General features: G+C 43.7%; 1 protein-coding gene across 1 annotated transcript in view; it reads left to right on the forward strand.

Annotated features, from left to right (window-relative positions):
• Nucleotides 1-19,063, forward strand: part of TRAPPC10 (trafficking protein particle complex subunit 10) — a 73,774-nt gene that overhangs the window by 9,422 nt on the left and 45,289 nt on the right. The window contains exons 2-3 of the mRNA XM_008145663.3: nt 10,455-10,536; nt 15,977-16,112. Coding sequence (XP_008143885.2) covers nt 10,455-10,536; nt 15,977-16,112 — 218 coding nt within the window. The remainder of the gene's footprint in view (nt 1-10,454; nt 10,537-15,976; nt 16,113-19,063) is intronic.

Raw genomic sequence — 19,063 nt, forward strand, 5'->3', positions numbered from 1 at the left:
TTCACAAGGCCTTCTCTCTCCCTGTGTTTTCTCTTCTGTCTTATCGGACATTTAGAGCCCATCCAGGTGATCTGGAGTGATTTCATTTGAGATCCTGAACTTAAGAACATCTACAAAGGCCCTTTTTCCAAAGCCCCATTCACAGGTTCTGGGTGTCAGGATGTGCACAAATTTTGGGGGACCCTGTTTATCCCTATACCACAGTATCTCCACTGGCAGCCAGGTGCATATTGGCCAGCACCCAGTGAGTGTCTTGCGTTTTTATATCACTTTTGTCTTGGAGGTGTGTCCTCACTCTCCTCCTGACTATGGTAATTTATTCCTTGGCATCTGGAAATTGGGCTCCAGAAGTTGACACAAGGTGGGATGATTTCTTAGAAAAAGATGAGCCCTTTTTGCAGTCTCTCTGCACCCCTGTGGGCCCCCCCCCCCTCCGCCAAGGGAAATAAATGTCCTTATTTGGCTTCTTGGCCATTGTTACATGATGATTCCTTCCTCAGTATTGTTTTAGGTCCTTGTTAGTTACATTTTTCACAAAGTGAAGAGAGAATATAAAGAAACAGGTATGTATATCAGGACATTTTTCTTATTTTTGACAGATCTGTTTAGCATTTGAAGTCATTGCATTGATTTCAGAACTGAAAGTTTAGGTAGTTACCTTGGAACTAACAACACTGGGTAGTAATTTTTACAAAATCTGTAACTCACCATTTATGGGCACTTTTAATTCATCTGGATCCATTAGAAAGTTTCTAAGTTTCAAGCTGAACAATGGGAAGGGCTGTCAGAGGCCTTTTTGAAGGTGTGAAGACCTGAGGGCATCACTGTGCTTGACCAGGTCCCTCAGTGTTTGGTAATGTGATGAGGATCTGCATCAAGGTGACTGATTCCCCTCTACCATAACGACCAAGGAGTTGAGGAGTCAGGCACCCTCTGCCCATGTGGAAGGGGTGTTCTCCCTAAAATTAGCCCTGTGAGAAAGCATTTCCTATGGAGTTAAATAAAATAAAATTATCACTTCCTTTAGTTTAGCAATCTAAGAACTAAGTCAGCCACACTAGAAATTTTTAGTATAATCTAAAATTAAGTTTGTATTCTGAGAACATATTCTGATGCCCAACCCTGACATCACTTCTGCTGTAGTATATCCTGTCCTTTGGGGGCCCTGGGTTGTCTGGTGTAAAATATGAAGGAGTCAGGCTAGACTCACCAGTCAACAAATATCCACTCAATATCTGTTACATGCCAGGCACTGTTCGAGATGCTTGGGTTACATTTGTGAACAGATATCAGCCCTCTTAGAGCTTACATTCTAGCAAGAGAAAATATACAACATACATAAACAGTAAATTATATACTACTAGAGGCCTGGTGCATGGATTCGTGCACTGGTGGCATCCCTTAGCCTGGCCTGCACCCTCTCACAATCCGGACCCCTCGGGGGATGTCGGACTGCCAGTTTTGGCCCAATTCCCACAGGCCTGGCCCTTCGGGGGATGTAGTAGTGCACGAAGTGGTAGGTGGGAAGGAGCCTGAGCCCAGGCCAGGCGCCACTCCTGCTCATCCCGGCCCTGCTGGGCCTGCCCCGCCTCCACTCAGTAGCTCTGCTGCAGAGGCGGGAGAGGCTTGCGCTGCTGCAGGTATGCTTGCCAGCCGTGAGCCCGGCATCTAGCACCCATCAGCTGAGCAGCGCTCCCGCTGTGGGAGCGCACTGACCACCAGGGGGCAGGTCCTGCATTGAGCATCTGCCCCCTTGTGGTCAGTGCGTGTCATAGCAACCAGTCGACTGGTTGTTCAGTCCTTCAGTCGCTTAGGCTTTTATATATATAGAAGATAATAGGTGATAAGTGCTATGGCAAAAAGAAGGAGTAAAGGGTAAGAGAAATGGGAGAATTGTATAATTTCAAACTTTTTATTATGGAATCTTGTAACTTTGTACAAAAGTAGACAGAATATTATAAAGAAACCCTACAGCCTGACCAGAGTGGCTCAGTTGGTTGGAGAGTCATTCCAATACACCAAGGTTACAGGTTCGATCCCTCGTCAGGGCACATACCAAAATCAAACAATGAATGCATAAATGGGTGGAACAACAGATCAATGTTTCTCTCTCAAAATAATAAAGAAAAATTCATTAAAAGTTCATCCTAAAATAAACAAACAAAAACCATAACTACAAAACCTTGACAACACCTAAAAAATCCCTAATATCAAATATTCAGTGTTTACATTTATAGGGTGCCTTTTTTTTTAACTCTTTGAATTAATTTGTATCAAAATAAAGTTTTTAGATAAGTGTTTCAGTTTCTCTTAAAATCTTGGTTTCCCTTCCATTTATTTTTTAAAATTTATCTTTATGGTTAAAAGTATTACAGATGTCCCCCTTTCCCCCCATTGACCACCTCCATCTGGTTTCCCTTCAATTTCCCTTTCGTTCCTTGCAAATTGTTCAAGAGCCCAGGTTGTTAATCCTGTGCCAGTGTCCACCCCTTGTCTGGACTTTGCCAACTGTGTCTTGCGTTGTCCTTGAGTACCATCCTTTGCCCTCTGTGTTTCCTGTAAAGTGGTTGTTGGAGCCAGAGGCCGCGTCAGATTCGGGTTGGATTAATTTTTGGCAAGTCCATGTCACAGGTGGTGGTGTGTTCTTCCATCAGCCCGTGCATAATGTCTGGTGGTCTCTCTTTGTGATTTATTCTCACATCATTAATTTCCGCAGGGTTATAAAATGGTGATATTCTAATTTTACCATTTCTTTTTTATAAGCTGAAATATTTCTGTATAGGAGTATGTGTATATGCATATACACATATACATACATATGTTTCTATTATTGGTTTCCCAGTGGTATAGTGTGTACAGGAAAGGCAGACTGAGTGCTTGATCATTTCCTTTATGTACTGTTTTCAAAGTAAGCTGGTTCATTAGTTCCTTTAGTTATGATCAATTTGTGTGTGTGTATTAATTAAGTATTATTAAGAACTTAAGCCCAGCTGGTGTGGCTTAGTTGTTGAGCATCAACCCATGAACCACCAGTTTGATTCCCAGTCAGGGCACATGCCCAGGTTGCAGGCTAGATCCCCAGTAGGGGACATGTGGTGGCAGTTGACCCATGGTTCTCTCTCATTGATGTTTCTATCTCTCTGTACAGCTCCCTTCCTCTCTCTAAAATCAATAAAAACATATTTTTTTTAAAAAGAAAATAACTTAAGAATTTAAACACTCGATTTGTTTCCACCCATTGCAGTTGTCATCCTTATTGATAAGCGAGTTGTTCCTGCTTCGGCTTCTGAGATGTACGAAGTTTTGTTAGTTTCTTTGCTATCTGGGGTAACAAGATGGTCCCAGACTTATTTTGTACATTTCTTGCCCTAGACCTGGAATCAGCCATTTCTCCAAGGAGCCCTGACTCCCTGTGGTGGGAGGTGGTATTTTGAGAGCCTGATCTGCATGCTTGGGCTTCTAACGTTGCTGCTGAGCCTTTTCAGGGGAATAGAGCTAGGAATTTAAAGTTAGAGCCCTAAATTCACACGGATCTTTTCAATGCAAATTCAGGACTTCAGAGTTTTAATGAACTGCTCTATCTTCTGTATTTTTTTTCTTGGGGATGACAGAGTTAGAGCGAGGTTCTCAAAGGAGCTACATCCCAGTGCTCTGAGGGCTTGTTAGAACCCCCAGGCTGCACCCTGAGTTTCTGATTCAACAGGTCTGGGTGGGCCTGGGACTTTGCAAAAATTTTTTTTAATATATTTTTACTAGTGGCCTGGTGCACGAAATTCGTGAACATTAAAAGGGGATTAATTAGAGGAAATAATTTAATATTGCTATTTGCCCTTTCTCTATAAGTGTCAGAGATGAAAGAAAATTAGTAAAATGTATATGAAAACCTTCCTCCTGTCAGAGTCTGGGGCGCACCACAGGACCCAGAGTCAAGTCCCTGCCCACCCACAGGCGTCTCAAAATTGCGTGAGACCCAGACCTGGCCAGACCACCCCCCCCACCCATTGGGCTAGATCCAGACCCGGCCAGTCCCACCCTTGTCAAGTCCCGCCGGGCAGGGGACATAACCTCAGGTCCCCTGGCCCAGTGCCAGGACGGGGTGTGTGGCCTGAGGTCCCCTATCAAGCCCTGCCAGGTGGGGGACATGGCCTGAGATCCCCTGTCAAGCCCCATTGGGTGGGGGGCATGGCCTGAAGTCCCCCGTCAAGCTCCGCCAGGTGGGGGGGCACAGCCTCAGGTCCCCCGTCAAGCCCTGCTGGGCGTGGGGTGGGGCCTGAGTTCCCCCGACCCAGCACTGGGGGTGTACCTTTTTTTTAAAAAATATATTTTATTGATGTTTTACAGAGAGGAAGAGAGAGGGATAGAGAGTTAGAAACATCGATGAGAGAGAAACATCGATCAGCTGCCTCTTGCACACCCCCTACCGGGGATGTGCCCGCAACCAAGGTACATGCCCTTGACCGGAATCGAACCTGGGACCCTTGAATCCGCAGGCCGACGCTCTATCCACTGAGCCAAACCGGTTTCGGCTGGGGGTGTACCTTGAGGTCCCCTGTCAAGCCCCACTGGGTGGAGAGCATGGCCTGAGGTCCCCTGTCAATCCCCGCCAGGCAGGGGGGCGCAGCCTCAGGTCCCCTGGCCTGGTGCCGGGGCTGGGGGTGCGGCCTGAGGTCCCCCGGCCTGGTGCCAGGGTGGGGGGCACAGCCTGAAGTCCCCTGTCAAGCCCCACCTGGTGGGGTGCATGGCCTGAAGTCCCCCAGCCTGGCGCTGGGGCGGGGGGAGCAGCCTGAGGTCCCCTAGCCCAGCACCAGGACGGGAAGTGCACCTTGAGGTCCCCTGTTAAGCCCTGCTGAGTGGGGGGCACGGCCTGAGGTCCCCTGTCAAGCCCTGCTGGGTGGGGGACACAGCCTGAGGTCCCGTCAAGCCCCGCAGGGGCGGGGGAGGGCGTAGCCTCATGTCCCTGCTGATTGCTCGTTAAGGCTCCTGATGGGAACTTGGCTTCAGCTGTGGGTGCAGCCATCTTTGTGATGGAGTGATGGTCAATTAGCATATTACCTATTTATTATATAGGAGGGTTGATTTCAGAGAGGAAGGGAGAGGGAGAGATAGAAACATCAATGATGATAGAGAATCATGGATCAGCTGCCTTCTGCACACCCCCTACTGAGGATCAAGCTTGCAACCCAGGCATGTGCCTTGACCAGAAATCAAACCATGACTTCCTGATTCATAGATCAATGTTCAACCACTAAGCCACATTGCTGGGCTTTTCTTTTTTTTTAAGTAATCTCTTCATGAACTTACAAGTGCTATGATTCAGACTGCTACAATCATCTTTAAAAACATTTTTTAAAACAAACTGTTAAAGACTGATTCTTCAGTATTCTTATATTTATATGCATTTATCCAATCTCTTTGTTTAGACTCTCCGATTTTAAGTCTAGTCTGGTCTTTGAGTATTAGAGGTGACTGTTGTCCCCTGGTTACAAGTGTTTGCCCAGACCTCTTTAACACTTGGCATGTGTGCTAATTATCTTTACTGATGAAAAAGAAAGACTTTAGGATTTTATATCTTGTAGTAGTCTCTCTGTATCTGTTGTAGTCCCTTTTCTACAGATTCCCAGAGTATAAAACTTGATTAACACTAATATACTTTGTACCCCCCCCCCCTCCTTTGATTACACTTACCAGGGAAAGTAACTTATCTAGACTTGGTACTGGGGAAATGGGAAAAGCAAAGTGGGAGAGAGCGCGTGTGTATGTCCTCGTGGGTGTGTTCACAGTAAGGATCAGGAGGAGGGCTATGGCATAAGCATACCGTGAAAGCGAGGGATGAAATGGCAGTATGTGCTGAGCTGTGATTTAAAATCACCCACATCCTGGAATCCTCTGCTCATTAAGTATCAATTGACTGTTAAGGATTAAAATATGATTTTTTAAAAAATCCTCACCTGAGGATATGTTTTTATTGATTTTTAGAGAGAGAGAGAAACATCAATTTGTTGCCTCCCGACGTGCCCAAGTTCTAGGGATTGATCATGCAACCTAGGTTTGTGCCTGACTGGGAATCGAACCTGTAACGCTTTGATATACGGAACATTGCTCCAACCAATTGAGCCACCTGGCCAGGGTCAAAATATGAATTTAAAAATTGTTTAATATTAAATAAGTTTGTGACTTTGCAGTTCTAGTGGACATAAAGTAAAAGGTTTTGTGCATCAAATGATTGACGGTAACAGTTCTGTTACCCTTTAGGTTGACGAACGGTAAAACAGATGACGTATGACTCTGACGACAGCTTCTAACTAACCCGTCCACATTGCTGGTTAGCAGTAGCAGCAGCATCATTATCGTTGGGTTTATCTGGGCCTGTTACTAGGCTTTGGTTAGCTTATCATTTTAGTGATAGCATCTTGGGTCTAAAAAGACCACCTAGCCTATAGGATTCTATTTTTAGTTATAATCAACTTCTTCAAAGTCTAGAGTTTCTTTAAAAATGGCCATTTTCTTATTGTCTTATTGTTGATGATCTAGTATCTAAATGATATGTCTATATCTGTAGTGACTTATGTTTTGTAAATTAGACCTGTTAGTGTCTTTTTAATGTTGATATAAGTTGCTAATTACTTTCTCTATAATTTAGACCCTAAGTCCTTCTGTTTCAAAGATTTTAAGAAAATGTTAAGCAGAGTTTGTTGAGATATGATTCATTTATGCTCAAATCAATGAAATCATCTTTTTTAATTCTTTCCTCCATGTTTAACTAGCTATCTGCTCTTAAGACATAAAAATTTTAAATTACATGATTAATACATGGATTTATGCTTTTAAAAATCTCAGAGTGTGCAGAAGTAATTCAGGAAATAGTGAAGGTCTGTCATCTGACTGCATGTAACAGAAAATCCAGTTACAGCTGGCATAAATAATAAGAAAATAGATTCATATAATCAGAAACTTAGGGCTCAAGCAGGCAGACAGCTTTGGGGGTGGGGTAGGTTGGGAAGGGTGGAGGGATTGAGCAAAAAAAAGAAAAAGAAATCTTAGTTGTTTTTAATAGGCCTCTTGAGTCAGAAAAATGAACATAGCAAGTTTCTGAACAGGGTTCTCTGAGCACGGGCACATCAATCTTAAGCCTCATTTTTGCTTTTAGTAGCTGTTTTCTAATAGCTTAATCCTTGGTTTGTCTCTGTCCATGGGATTAAAATGAAAACTCAGCCTGGAAGTTGTTGCTCTTACAATTCAGCCCTCAAAGCTCTAATGACTTTCTACTTAGTGGTTGGGCTACTTTGGGAAGCTACAAAGTATATACTGTTAATTTAGTTACCTGTCACATAAACTGAGATTTGATTCTTTGGGGGTTTTACACATAAGCCCTTTCCTATCTTTCTGTTTCATTCTCTGGCTCTTTAGAGCCCATTTTCAAAGGCATCTCTAATTTTTATGATAATAAAGACCTAAGAGTATTATAATTAACTAGTAGCCCATTTGCAGGAAGAATCCTGCAAGCGGCCGCTGCGGCCCGTGTGCGCTGCCGCTGCCACCGCCGTTGCGGCCGCCGCGCCTGCACCCGCGCCCCACTGCCTCCACCCCCGCTCCGCCCCGCCTGGGTTTTCCCTCTGGCAGCCACCTTGCTTTACGCTTTTCCTCCCTCTTCCTTCTAAGTTGTCTTCAGTCTTCACTCTTCCCTCCCTCAGTGTATGCAAATTAACCACCATCTTTGTTGGGTAATTTGCATACTCGCCCTGATTGGCTGGTGGGCGTGGCTTGGACATAGTGAAGGTGCAGTCAATTTGCATATTACTATTTTATTAGTTAGGACTAGAGGCCCAGTGCACGAGATTTGTGCACTCGTGCACTGGGCCTCTAGTCCTAACAAATAAAATAGTTGGGGGGGGGGGGGTGGTCCCTCAGCCTGGCCTGCGCCCTCTCGCAGTCTTGGAGCCCTCAGGGGATGTCCGACTGACTGCCATGGAAGCAGGAGAGGCTCCTGCCACTACTGCTGTGCTCACCGGTCATGATCCCAGCTCAGGGCTTCTGGCTGAGTGGCACTCCCCCTGTGGGAGCACACTGACCACCAGGGGGCAGCTCCTGCATTGAGCGTCTGCCCCCTGGTGGTCAGTGCACATCATTGCGACTGGTCCTTCTGCCGTTAGGTCAATTTGCATATTACCCTTTTGTTATATAGGATAGGATAATAACTGTGTATTTGGAGAAAGTCATGGTGGCTTTTCTCCATTCTTGTTCAATGTAGAGCGTCAGTGGTTTAGAAGAATTTGACTTTCAAATGTAAATTAGGTACTGTGTTAGTTTGCCAGGGCTGTCATAACAAAATGCCACACACTGGGTAGCTTAAACAACAGACTTACTTTCTTACAGTTTTGGTGGCTGGAAGTCCATGCTCAGTGTGTCCACAGAGTAGGTTTCTTCAACCTCTTTCCTTAGCTTGTAGATGGCCACCTTCGTGCCGTGTCCTCACATGGTCTTTTCATTACGTTTTCCAAGACCGTAGTACAGTTTCAATATAAGAATGGGGAGGCGGGGGGGGGGCACACAGTTCACAACAGGCACTGAGGTCAAATGGACACATTTTAAGTTCCCAGTTGTTGTCAGATGACATCTTTGCCCTTGACAGATATGCTAATTAACCTATAGTATTTTAAAATGAAAATTTGGACACAAATTCAGTGTTTAGTCCATGATAGAATGTAAGAGAAATTTTATTTTAGAGTCTCCATTTAGAAGATTTTATTGTAGAACGGATTTCCTGGGGGAAGTAGCTTACGGGAGGGGTGCAGGAAGCATTTCACTTTTTTACTCTGTGTGCAAGTGTTAATTGGGCATTTATGTGAGACTTTATAGAAAACCGAGTGAAAGAGGAAAAAGCTTTCATGTAGCTGCCCTAAGTTCTGTGTAGCAGAGTGATGATTTTTGTATGTTAACCTTGGAACCTTTTAAAGAGGCAACAGAAGTTGGCAATCTAAGATAGGAAATCTAACTGTAGATTTTCATACTTTAATGATTTTTAGGATGACTACCAAAGAAATGAACATGATGAAAAATGATAAGTTAAGACATAAAGATTGTTTTTAGTTTAACAAAAATGTACTAATAATACCCTTATGAGGTATTGTTCAGGGTTATTTATTGGTGTTGACTCATTTACTCCTCACCACAGCCCTTTTGGAGAGGTACTTACTTTCCCATTTCACAGATGGCCCCCTGAGGCACAGGAGGGGTAAAGGGTGTCCCCAGGCTGTTCAGCTAGCAGATGTGAAGCTGAGACGGGGATTCAGGTGTTCAGTGTCTGTGCCCTCACAGTGCCTCACCGCCTTCTGATCCTCACAACTCAGCTGCCCACAGTGTCATTACTCTCAGCAGTGACTCGACATTGTTACATGGTTTGGGGAGGTTTCTTTTTCTTTCCTTTTTTTTTTTTTTAGGTTCATGATAGCAAAACAAGCAAATGTTTTAATGGCCCCCATCAATTCCTTTTCTTTAAGATCAATATTAAAGCAATTTGGAAAATGGTTTTGCTTAAAGTCAGAGGATCCTCTGAGTATACGAATTTGAGTAATCTATATTAAAAAGGTACTTTTCTTTTCTAGCTTACGTATAACAGTGAGGTTATACTATCCTTTTATGAGAGCTAAGTGGGCTTTTTCCATTCTGTTAGAACTACTGTGAAAGAGCTGAGTGGAAAGCTGAGTGTGTGTGCAGTTAAAGTCAGGCCCGTGTGTGTGTGTGTGTGTGTGTGTGTGTGTGTGTGTGTGTGAGTGTGAGTGTGTGTGTGTGTGTGTGAGTGTGTGTGTGTGTGTGTGTGTGTGTGTGTATGTGTGTGTTTCATGACCAGTATCTGCCAGTCTAGCGGTGTGCTCTGAACGCCTCTCACACCTCCTCTTCCTTCTCTGTCGAGAGGGCTCCAGGTTTGGCCTTGCCTCCTAGGAGTTACTGTGGGGTCTAAGTGAGAGACTGCATGGTGGGTGTTTTGTATGGTTTTGCTCCCGATGCTATTTGGATGCAGACTGAATTTATTCTGATGATGAAGTTCATGTGCACATCATCTGGTTTACTTTGCTGCCTGGAATGTTCTGGCTGTTCTTTTGAAGTTGAAGAAAACAGTGGCTGTAGGGCAGACTCAGGAGTGAAAGTGGGTGGAATTGAGGGGCTCCATCTTTCCTGAGCTCTGTGGCTTTGGGCAAGTTACTCAACTTTTTTTAGCCTTACTCTCCTCAAGGGAAAAATCATACCCACTCTTGGAGGTTAAGTTAGATAATATATGTCAGGTTCCAGGTTTTCTAGAGACCAGTTATGTAAAGATATGAGACATCTCGTTTTGTGATATCATTTTACTAAATATGAAATTGTCTAAAATTACCAATTTAATACATTTTAGAGCCTGTTTTGCCTATACTTACCTAAAAATGTCCTAACTGGATTTCTCTTTATTCCTGTTGTAGGTGCTGGAGATCAGAATTTATTTACCTCTATTTACCCCACACTTTCACAGCAGCTGCCGAGAGAACCGATGGAATGGAGAAGGTATGATGTGTTTGTTTTTCGGCTATATCTCCCTCTTTCACTTTTTAGACATCTGTGTGAACAAGTGAGGCAGTACAAGCTAAAGCCTGCGTCCTGCAGGGCACTGCGGAGAAACTGAGTGGCACCACAACTGTGGGCCTTCCTCCCTAAGAAATAGACTGATTTTCTTAACGAGTCATAGGGTGGAAGAAATAGGACAGTCCTTTTGAGTTAGAGGCCTGCCTTTCCAGGAATGATTTCTGATTCTTCAGGGTTCATCAGCATGTCTTAGAAGCATAGGCGCTCTGGAAAGGAGACGGGCACTCACTCAGACTCCACATTAAGGCAAGATGGGCCTTTATCTGTGCTCTCATAAACACCTCTGTCCACCCTGAGCTCCTTCCCATGCCCTTCCTTAAGGATGAGAAAGTATACAGAAAGATTTTTTTTTTAATTAGGACAGAAACCACATCAGCCACCCCAGCTGCCCTGTTGTAATTGTTTATTTAATGACTTGTTCAAAGGAAATACTTGGTTTTGGATTATTTCTGGTAAGGTATTATTTTTAGAAAGTGTTTGGATTTTAATTTGTTAACATAGGTAATCTGATTTTAACAATGTGGATAAAAATTTCCTGTTGTTATTCATGGTCATGTAATTCTGATTATTGCTACATTATTCATTTCTGACTACCAATTTTTACCATAAAGAATTAGTGTGGCTTTCTGAGGATGACTCACCCAGGTTCGCTATTGAATGTAGTCTAATTTTTGTGCCCAATTATTGTGTTACAGGAATGTGCTTAATCACTAACATTTGATATAAATAGTATACAGAATGTGGGAGAATTCTCTTATGAAAAAACTAGAGGCCCAGTGCACAAAATTTGTGTACAGGTAGGGTCCCTAGGCCTGGCCAGCGATGAGGGCCGATCAGATTCCCCGCCTCCCCACCTCCCTGCCTTCTCCTTCCCTTGCCGCCCCGCCCCCTCCTTCTCTTGCCACCCGCGTGCCACCACCACGCTGGTCGCATGCCATGTTCTGTGCCGCCCCCTGGTGGTCAGCGCACGTCATAGCAGGCGATCGAACTCCTGGTCGAACTCCCGAGGGGACACTTTGCATATTAGCCTTTTATTTATATATATATATATAGATTGCTCAGCTTCTGAGGAGGCCTAGTGCTGTGAATGAGAGAAAACATTTCACTTAGCAAATGGAGGAATTTTTTTAAAATATATTTTATTGATTTTTTACAGAGAGGAAGGGAGAGGGATAGAGAGCTAGAAACATCGATGAAAGAGAAACATCGATCAGCTGCCTCCTGCACACCCCCTACTGGGGATGTGGCCGCAACCAAGGTACATGCCCTTAACCGGAATCAAACCTGGGACCTTTCAGTCCGCAGGCTGACACTCTATCCACTGAGCCAAACCGGTTTTGGCAAAATGGAGGAATTTAATGTCTAAAGAAATAGAGTAATTTAAAAAGGATTTCAAATAAGTATACATTATTTAAACACTCAGAAAGATAAAAGAAAAAAAGTGTGTCCATGAAACAATAAAGAGAGTTTTGAGGTGAAAAATGAAGTAGAGAAACTACATAGATTTAATATATGTATTAATCTCTTTACCTTTCTGAAACATTAAATGGAAAAAGGACTAAAAAGGCATAAATGCATAAGGACTGAGAAAGGTGGTAGAGATGATGGCATTAAAGAGACGTGGACACCTTTTTGGGCACCTGTTAGAAGGAAGAGAGATGGAGGAATTGGGAGAGACAGCTGAGCCCTATGTGTCTGCAGAGGAGACTCCCTGAGGAGCAGGCAAGTCCCTGACAGGTGTCAGGGCCTTGATAGGTGAGGGCAAGACCAGGCTGGAAAGGATAGTGGCAGAGGGCATGGGCAGGAAGCAGTTAGATGCAGGGCCCCCACAGTCCTGTGTCTGCATGCATGCCTGCCTGCGTGTGTGTGTGCATGCGCAGAAGTGACCATAGTTGTCTGCCCTGCAGGAACCTGGAGGCGGTGGGGGGAGTCTTTCTATGGACATGAAGCTACAGACCCTTGGATATGAGGCACTGCAAAAAGTTGGGAGAAGTTCCATTCTAAAATCAGCATATCTAAATCTGAATGGGGTACAGCTGAGAACCAAGAACTCTGTGCCACATCCAGCTCTCCAGGCAAGAGAGTAGAGAATGCATCCAGGAGAAACTGGGTGGCCCAAGGGATAAGGCTACCACACTCCCTGTTTTAGAAAACCTTGGGAGGAGGTGCTTCATCAAATTTAGGACCTGGTTGGCGCAGCAAGATTGTGCTCCTGGGAGATGTCACCAGGGAAAAGGAACCAATAGAATCCCTGATGCCTGACTGTGTGGGTAGCACTCAGAGGGTTTACCATTCTGTTGGAGAGCTTCGGAAGATGTACAAATGGTGACACTGGGAGCTTAAGAAAATAAAAATGCCAAGAAGAAGAAAGTTACATCCTAAAGCTACTGGAAGCACAGGTTATTACTTGGCTCATTAATGAACCGTGCTCCTACATTTAGTAATAAGGGGCACACAACATATGGCAACCAACACTTGTGATAGAGCCATTGGGAGGGGGAGGGAGAGCAGGAGGATGGACAGACAGCTAATAGGTGTTTCAGAGGAGAGAACAGAGAATGGAAAACAGGCAATATTTGAAGAACTAACATCAAGATTTTCCCAGAAATGATCAGAGCTTGCTGCAAGTCAAGCATAATAAAAGTAAAACAAAGCAAACAGAAAGCTATGCCAAGAAAACGGAGAAAAGGGAAACCAAATTTGCAGTCTCAACATTTGAAATGCAGCATAAAATAGGACATTTAAGAACAGCCTTCTCAAAGTACTGAGGGAAAATACCTTTGAACCTAGCACTTGTGCAAGAGGGAAAACTGCATCAGAGCAGCTGTAGGAGACTGATATGTAGGTGAGGCAGAGGGGATGGAGTAGGCACCTGCACTTGTGTGTGTGTGTGTGTGTGTGTGTGTGTGTGCGTGCGTGTGTGTGTGTGTGTGGCGGGGGGTGGGGAGGGAGGCCTGGACGAGACAGGGTGCTAAGAGATTTTGTTCCTTTTGGCCTTGGGGACCAACTGGGGCCCAGGATGGCTAGGGACCCTGATCTGTCACATCTTGCTGTGCACAGCCATATGTGTTACTCCAGAGTGCCATTCAGATATTCTACTCACTGCTTAAGAACATGGAAATAGTTGGAAAACAGTGCAATAAACAATAACATTTTTAGACATATGTGATCAGAAACTTTACCACTCTGTCTGAAATAATTAAAGGATGTCTCTCAAGAAGAAAAATGATCTCAAAATTTACAAGATGAAAGAAGCAGATGCCAGCAAACAAGTCATAAAATATTTTCCTAAAGTTAAGGTATCAATTCTTTTAAAAATGAAAAAAATCTAAAGTTCCAGATGTGTGGAAAAAAGAGAGGTGTGCTTTCTTGTCTCATTCAAGGAAGATACATGTTGACTTTAGTCTTTGAAAGAAAATGTAAGTTTATGCGTATCTATATATATCTATATATAAAAGGCTAATATGCTAAGTATCCGACCGTCTGACTGGTCGCTATGATGTGCACTGACCACCAGGGGGCAGATGAGGCCCTGCCACCACCCAGAGCAACAGCCCACCAAATCGCAGCCGAAGCTGCCGAGACCCTGTGGTGCAAAATGCGGCCCACGGCCCAGCCCAGCCTGGAAATGGTGGCTGTGGGCGCCAGATAATGACGTCATGTAGCAATGCCCTGCTTCCTCTCTCTAGTGACTAGTCTTCTTGGAGTTTCTTCAGCCCAGGAACACGACTTGCTTTATAGCCAGGTGGAAACATTTTACACCTTAATCAAATGTCTTGAAGCATTTTCCCGTGCCTCATCTCATTTGATTCTCACAGAAGCCCTGGAGTAGGTAGGTAGGAGACTTGGTGGAATCCCATTTTCTTTTCATTAGCCAGAAAACAGAGATTTAGAAAGCTTAGAAACTTGACCTGACTGAAAAGAAGTAAGAAATGGTGGACCTTGAAAATGACTTCAGGTTTTCTCACTGTGCAGAATATAGTCAAACACTGCTGCAGTTAGATATTTTACCCTTTGTTCTCCCTGCGTGATCTACAATAATATCTGCTTCATGTTGATATTTACTGTTGTGTTTCTGACAATTACCTGAAAGAGAAATTGGGGTGCTTCACTGGGCTGGAAAAAGTTTAGCTAAATCAGAAAGCAGATATAATTAAGCAAGTTTATCTATATATATAAAGCTCTCGCTGGTGCCAATTGCATGCGTGTATTTTGATCTGTTGTTGTTGATCATGAATTTGGTTGACACTTCCATTATAGAGAAAGGGCGAATAGCGATATTAAAATATTTCTTCTAATTAATTTCCTTTCAATGTGCACAAATTCGTGCACCAGGCCACTAGTTAAAAATAAAAATGTAAGCAGCAGCAGAATAGGAATAGATGGTTAAGATGGAAAAAGAGAACTTGATTCGTCTTACAAAGGATAGAAAAAAAAATAGCCTGCAAATAGGATGTAGACAAGTTCAGGTGTGAGCCTGGTCACATTTAACACGGTTGGTGTCAGCTCGAAGCAGGGATGCTCTTCAGATTGGAGACACAACCTCAAGAGGTGGAAAATGAGGTTTGGAATAAAGACACATGTAGCATAATTTATTTTTAGAAGTATAACAAAATAGCACCCATATCTTCTGATAACCTCAGGTTAGATATTTGTACGTGATGGGGTTTCTGTGTTCTTTCCTCTTGGGCTGAGTAGAGGGAGGAGGGTGGTTACCATGGTTTTATTTGTACTCTGCAAACAAATCCTGTTCTCTTTAACCACACGGTTCTCTTTTCTGGATAACACAGGTGACAGCAGTATTAGCTTTCATAGTTTCAAACTTCACTTTGGACATTTGAGAAACTTTTCTTTTATAGTGACTTACAGATGAAGTAGTCAGGTCCATTTTTCTCAGACGTCTGTATTGTTGCAAATAGCCCTGGTTAGATAGCATATTCTTGTGCTTGCAAGTATCATTGAGTAAAAAAAGGTTTTATGGACAGAGAGCTTTGATGTGTAGCTGTGAACTGTGTTTAAAATAATTTCTAGAATTATTTTGAAAGACTCGTATTGGTTAATAGTCTATATGTACTTCTGAACTCATAGAAACAATTAAATTCTTGCCCTGGCCAGGTAGCTCAGTTGGTTAGAGCATTGTCCTGATACACCAAGATTGCATGTTCGATCCCCGGTCAGGGCACATACAAGAGTCATTCAATGAGTGCATGGATAAATGGAACAGCAATGTTTCTCCCTTCCTTTGTCTCTCTCTAAAAAAAATTAATTAAAAAAAAAGAAAATGAAATTCTTGTTGCATTTTTCTCTTTCTGCTGACCATACTTCAGTTGTTTTTCTCAGTGACTTTTCAAATTGTTTATAGGTCCTATGGCCGGGCTCCCAAGATGATTCACTTAGAATCCAACTTTGTGCAGTTCAAAGAGGAGTTACTCCCCAAAGAAGGAAACAAAGCTCTGCTTACGTTCCCCTTCCTTCATATTTATTGGACAGAATGCTGTGTAAGTATTCACTTGGGTGTGGGGGATGTCTTGGAATGTGGTTAACAATCCACGGTCTAGGTGTTTTTTTTGAGACAGTTACAATTTTTCATATGTACTTTCTTGTGCACCCTTTATTTTTGGTGTTCTCTTTTCTCCATTCTTCGGCCAGATGTATGGCTTTGTTGCATCTTTCTGCTTTGGTCCAGTGCATTGCTTTCATGGTAATCACCCATTGCAGTCTTCCTTCTTGTGTTCCAAGTTCTGTGAGGCATCTCTTTGTGCCCCAGTGGCCACTAGTATTTTTAATATTTACTTTTAGCTATTAAGTAAATATTGATAACCTTCTATGTTCACCATCATAGCAGATAGTCCTTGTTTTCCCTAGCTGGTTTGTGTGCTTTCTGAGGGCCTGGGCACTGTGTCCTTCCTCATGACTAGGGCCTGACAAAGGGCTTCCGGGACTGCCCAGCCAGTGAGGGAGCCCTGCTGCGGTAGGCGTTCACTTGTACTTGGCAGTTGTATATTTATGAATCCAGAGAGAAACTTTTCATTCTTGACAGAATTCTCCTCTCATGAACTAATAGTTTAGCAATAAAAACACATAAGTCATTGCATATTGTGACATTTTAACCTGAATCTGAGGGTGCAGAAGCAGTTTTTGTAATTTTAATGAGAAATAACTCAAAGCTCATGCCTGGTTTTTCTGGACTTCACCCCATGCACCTTTTGCTTTTGTCCAACAACACGTGTAAGATGTCGTCTGTTAGCTCATCAGAGACTCAGCACGCAGGGTTTTTATTGGGGCTGGTCATGTGGCATCTTTGCCTGGCATGTATGAAAACTGCCCTCCCAGAGAGAGAGTAGGTTCCAGCACAGCCATAGTGTCTACACAAACGGTTTAGGCCCAGGGAAGCACTCTCGTCATATGTGGTGGGAGGGAGCCCTCTCGAAGTCCACATTCCCAGGTGATAGCCAAGGGCCAGCCTGGTGAGAGGCCTGGAGATGGCTGCCCAGGCCTGGTAACTCTCTCTCCAGCCCCTCAGTGGAAATGTCAGGTTTGATTGGTGGTCAAGGAGTTGTCTGGTTTCTTCATGCTCTAGTTGTTTTCCCCTTGCAACTAATAAGCCATCTCTGGGAGCACCGTACGGCCCTGAGAGTACCCTTCTCCTTATCCAGTGTTCACACCGAGATGCCATCCCCACTGGTGACTCTTCCTGAGCCAGCCTTTACCAAAGGTTGCAAACTGCACTCCCCCAAATTTATCAGCCAGTGCTCTACTCCAGGAGAGAGCCTGCATGGGTTTTGTTTAATTTAATGCTTTACAGCCAATTAGCCTTACTTATTTGAGGTTCAAATTGTCCCAGATTTGGCCAGCCAGGGTCACTTCAAATGGCTTCTATGTCCTTTTGAACATTTTCTAACTTTCTGGGACGATAAGATGTTCTCGGTTCTTGTACTTTTGCTACGTTGTCCTGGAATCAGCCATTTCTCCCTTTGCCACTGTGGCGTGCCCCTACTTTATGCCCTTTTTGTAGACATTGCTAGGAAAGGACATTTCTCTGGAGCCTAGAGTTGGTACCGATGCCTCAGATTTTAGCCTGACCCCGCAGGGCTCTTTCTGGCCTTACCCATTCATGTTTATATTCACCTTGGTTCTCGACACCGTGAACACATCGGCTCTGGGCTCAGTCCTACAATATGCAGAACATAGTTTCACGGCTGCTATGAACACTACACTATGGTTAGAGACACATCTTCTAAGAAGAGTTCAGCACTTTGCAGTTTGCACTTTCCTAGACCGACGGAACATGTCGTTCCTATCCGCTTGGGCTAGTCCCCCTTGAGGTTCATCCTTAACGTGTGTTCCTGGTTGCTCTTGCCTGCTTGATTTCCCAGGTGAACGTTAGTATCAGGTTCCTTAGCTCCAGACGAAAGCTTCTTGGTATTTTTATTGGGATCATATGAAGTTTATAAATAACCACATGCAGATCTAACATCTTGATGATGTTGAGCTATTCTAACCCAAAGCAAGGGATGTCTTTCCATGTGTGCAGGTCTACTTCTGTGCCTTTCAGAGTGTTTTCTACTTCTTCATAGATTTTCAACGTTTTTTGTTAACTTTGTTTCTAAGTATTTTACTTTTTTGTTGCTATTGTAAATGGGGTTTTCTCTCCCATTATATATTCTAGTTTTTTGTGTATACAAAGGTTGTTGATTTTTTCAAGTCATAAAAGGTAATATACCTTCTGCCAGGTCCTCTTAGGATGCTTTCTCTTAGAGCCCAGCCACCATTCTGTGAGGAAGTCAAGTGCTTCTATGGGCAGGCATGTGGAGGCGCAGCCCTAGTCCCAGCAGGTCCTGGCCTACAAGCTCCAGCCTTCAAACCCCACAGCTGACACCAGGAGGTGCAGATGAGCTGTCCACTGAGTCTCTAGGTTGTGCGTTCATGAGCAGAATATATGTTCTGGACCATTGCATATTGTATGGTTTGTTACAAAGCAACAGGCCACTGGAACAGCAGGTCACTGAAAAGAAAACAGGTCACTGAAAAGAAAAAAGGAAAGACTGGAGAGGGTTTGATTGTGATTGCCTTGAATAAGTTATAGATTAATTTGAGAGGAATTAATAATTATGAATCTTTTGGTCTGGGAACATGGTTTGTTTTTGCCTTCTTTCTACCTTTTTTATATCCTTTAATAATGTGTTACAGTGTTTTTCACAAAAGTCTTGTATTTTTATTGTTGGATATGATTTTTGTGGACATTATGAATGAGGTGTGTTTTCCCCCCTTAAATTGCATTTTCTGAAGGGCCTACAGTGATGGCAGGCAGCCTGCAGCGGGAGGAGCCTCTTGCCTCCCCCATCCAGGCACGTGTGTGGATGGGATTCCTGCAGTGCTTGGGCACACGGCCTTTGGCCATGCAGTCCTGGGTTTTGAAGTCCCAACTTACCTAGCTGACTGTCACTGT

The sequence above is a fragment of the Eptesicus fuscus genome, chromosome 3, assembly GCF_027574615.1.
Source record: "Eptesicus fuscus isolate TK198812 chromosome 3, DD_ASM_mEF_20220401, whole genome shotgun sequence".
Classification (NCBI taxonomy): domain Eukaryota; kingdom Metazoa; phylum Chordata; class Mammalia; order Chiroptera; family Vespertilionidae; genus Eptesicus; species Eptesicus fuscus.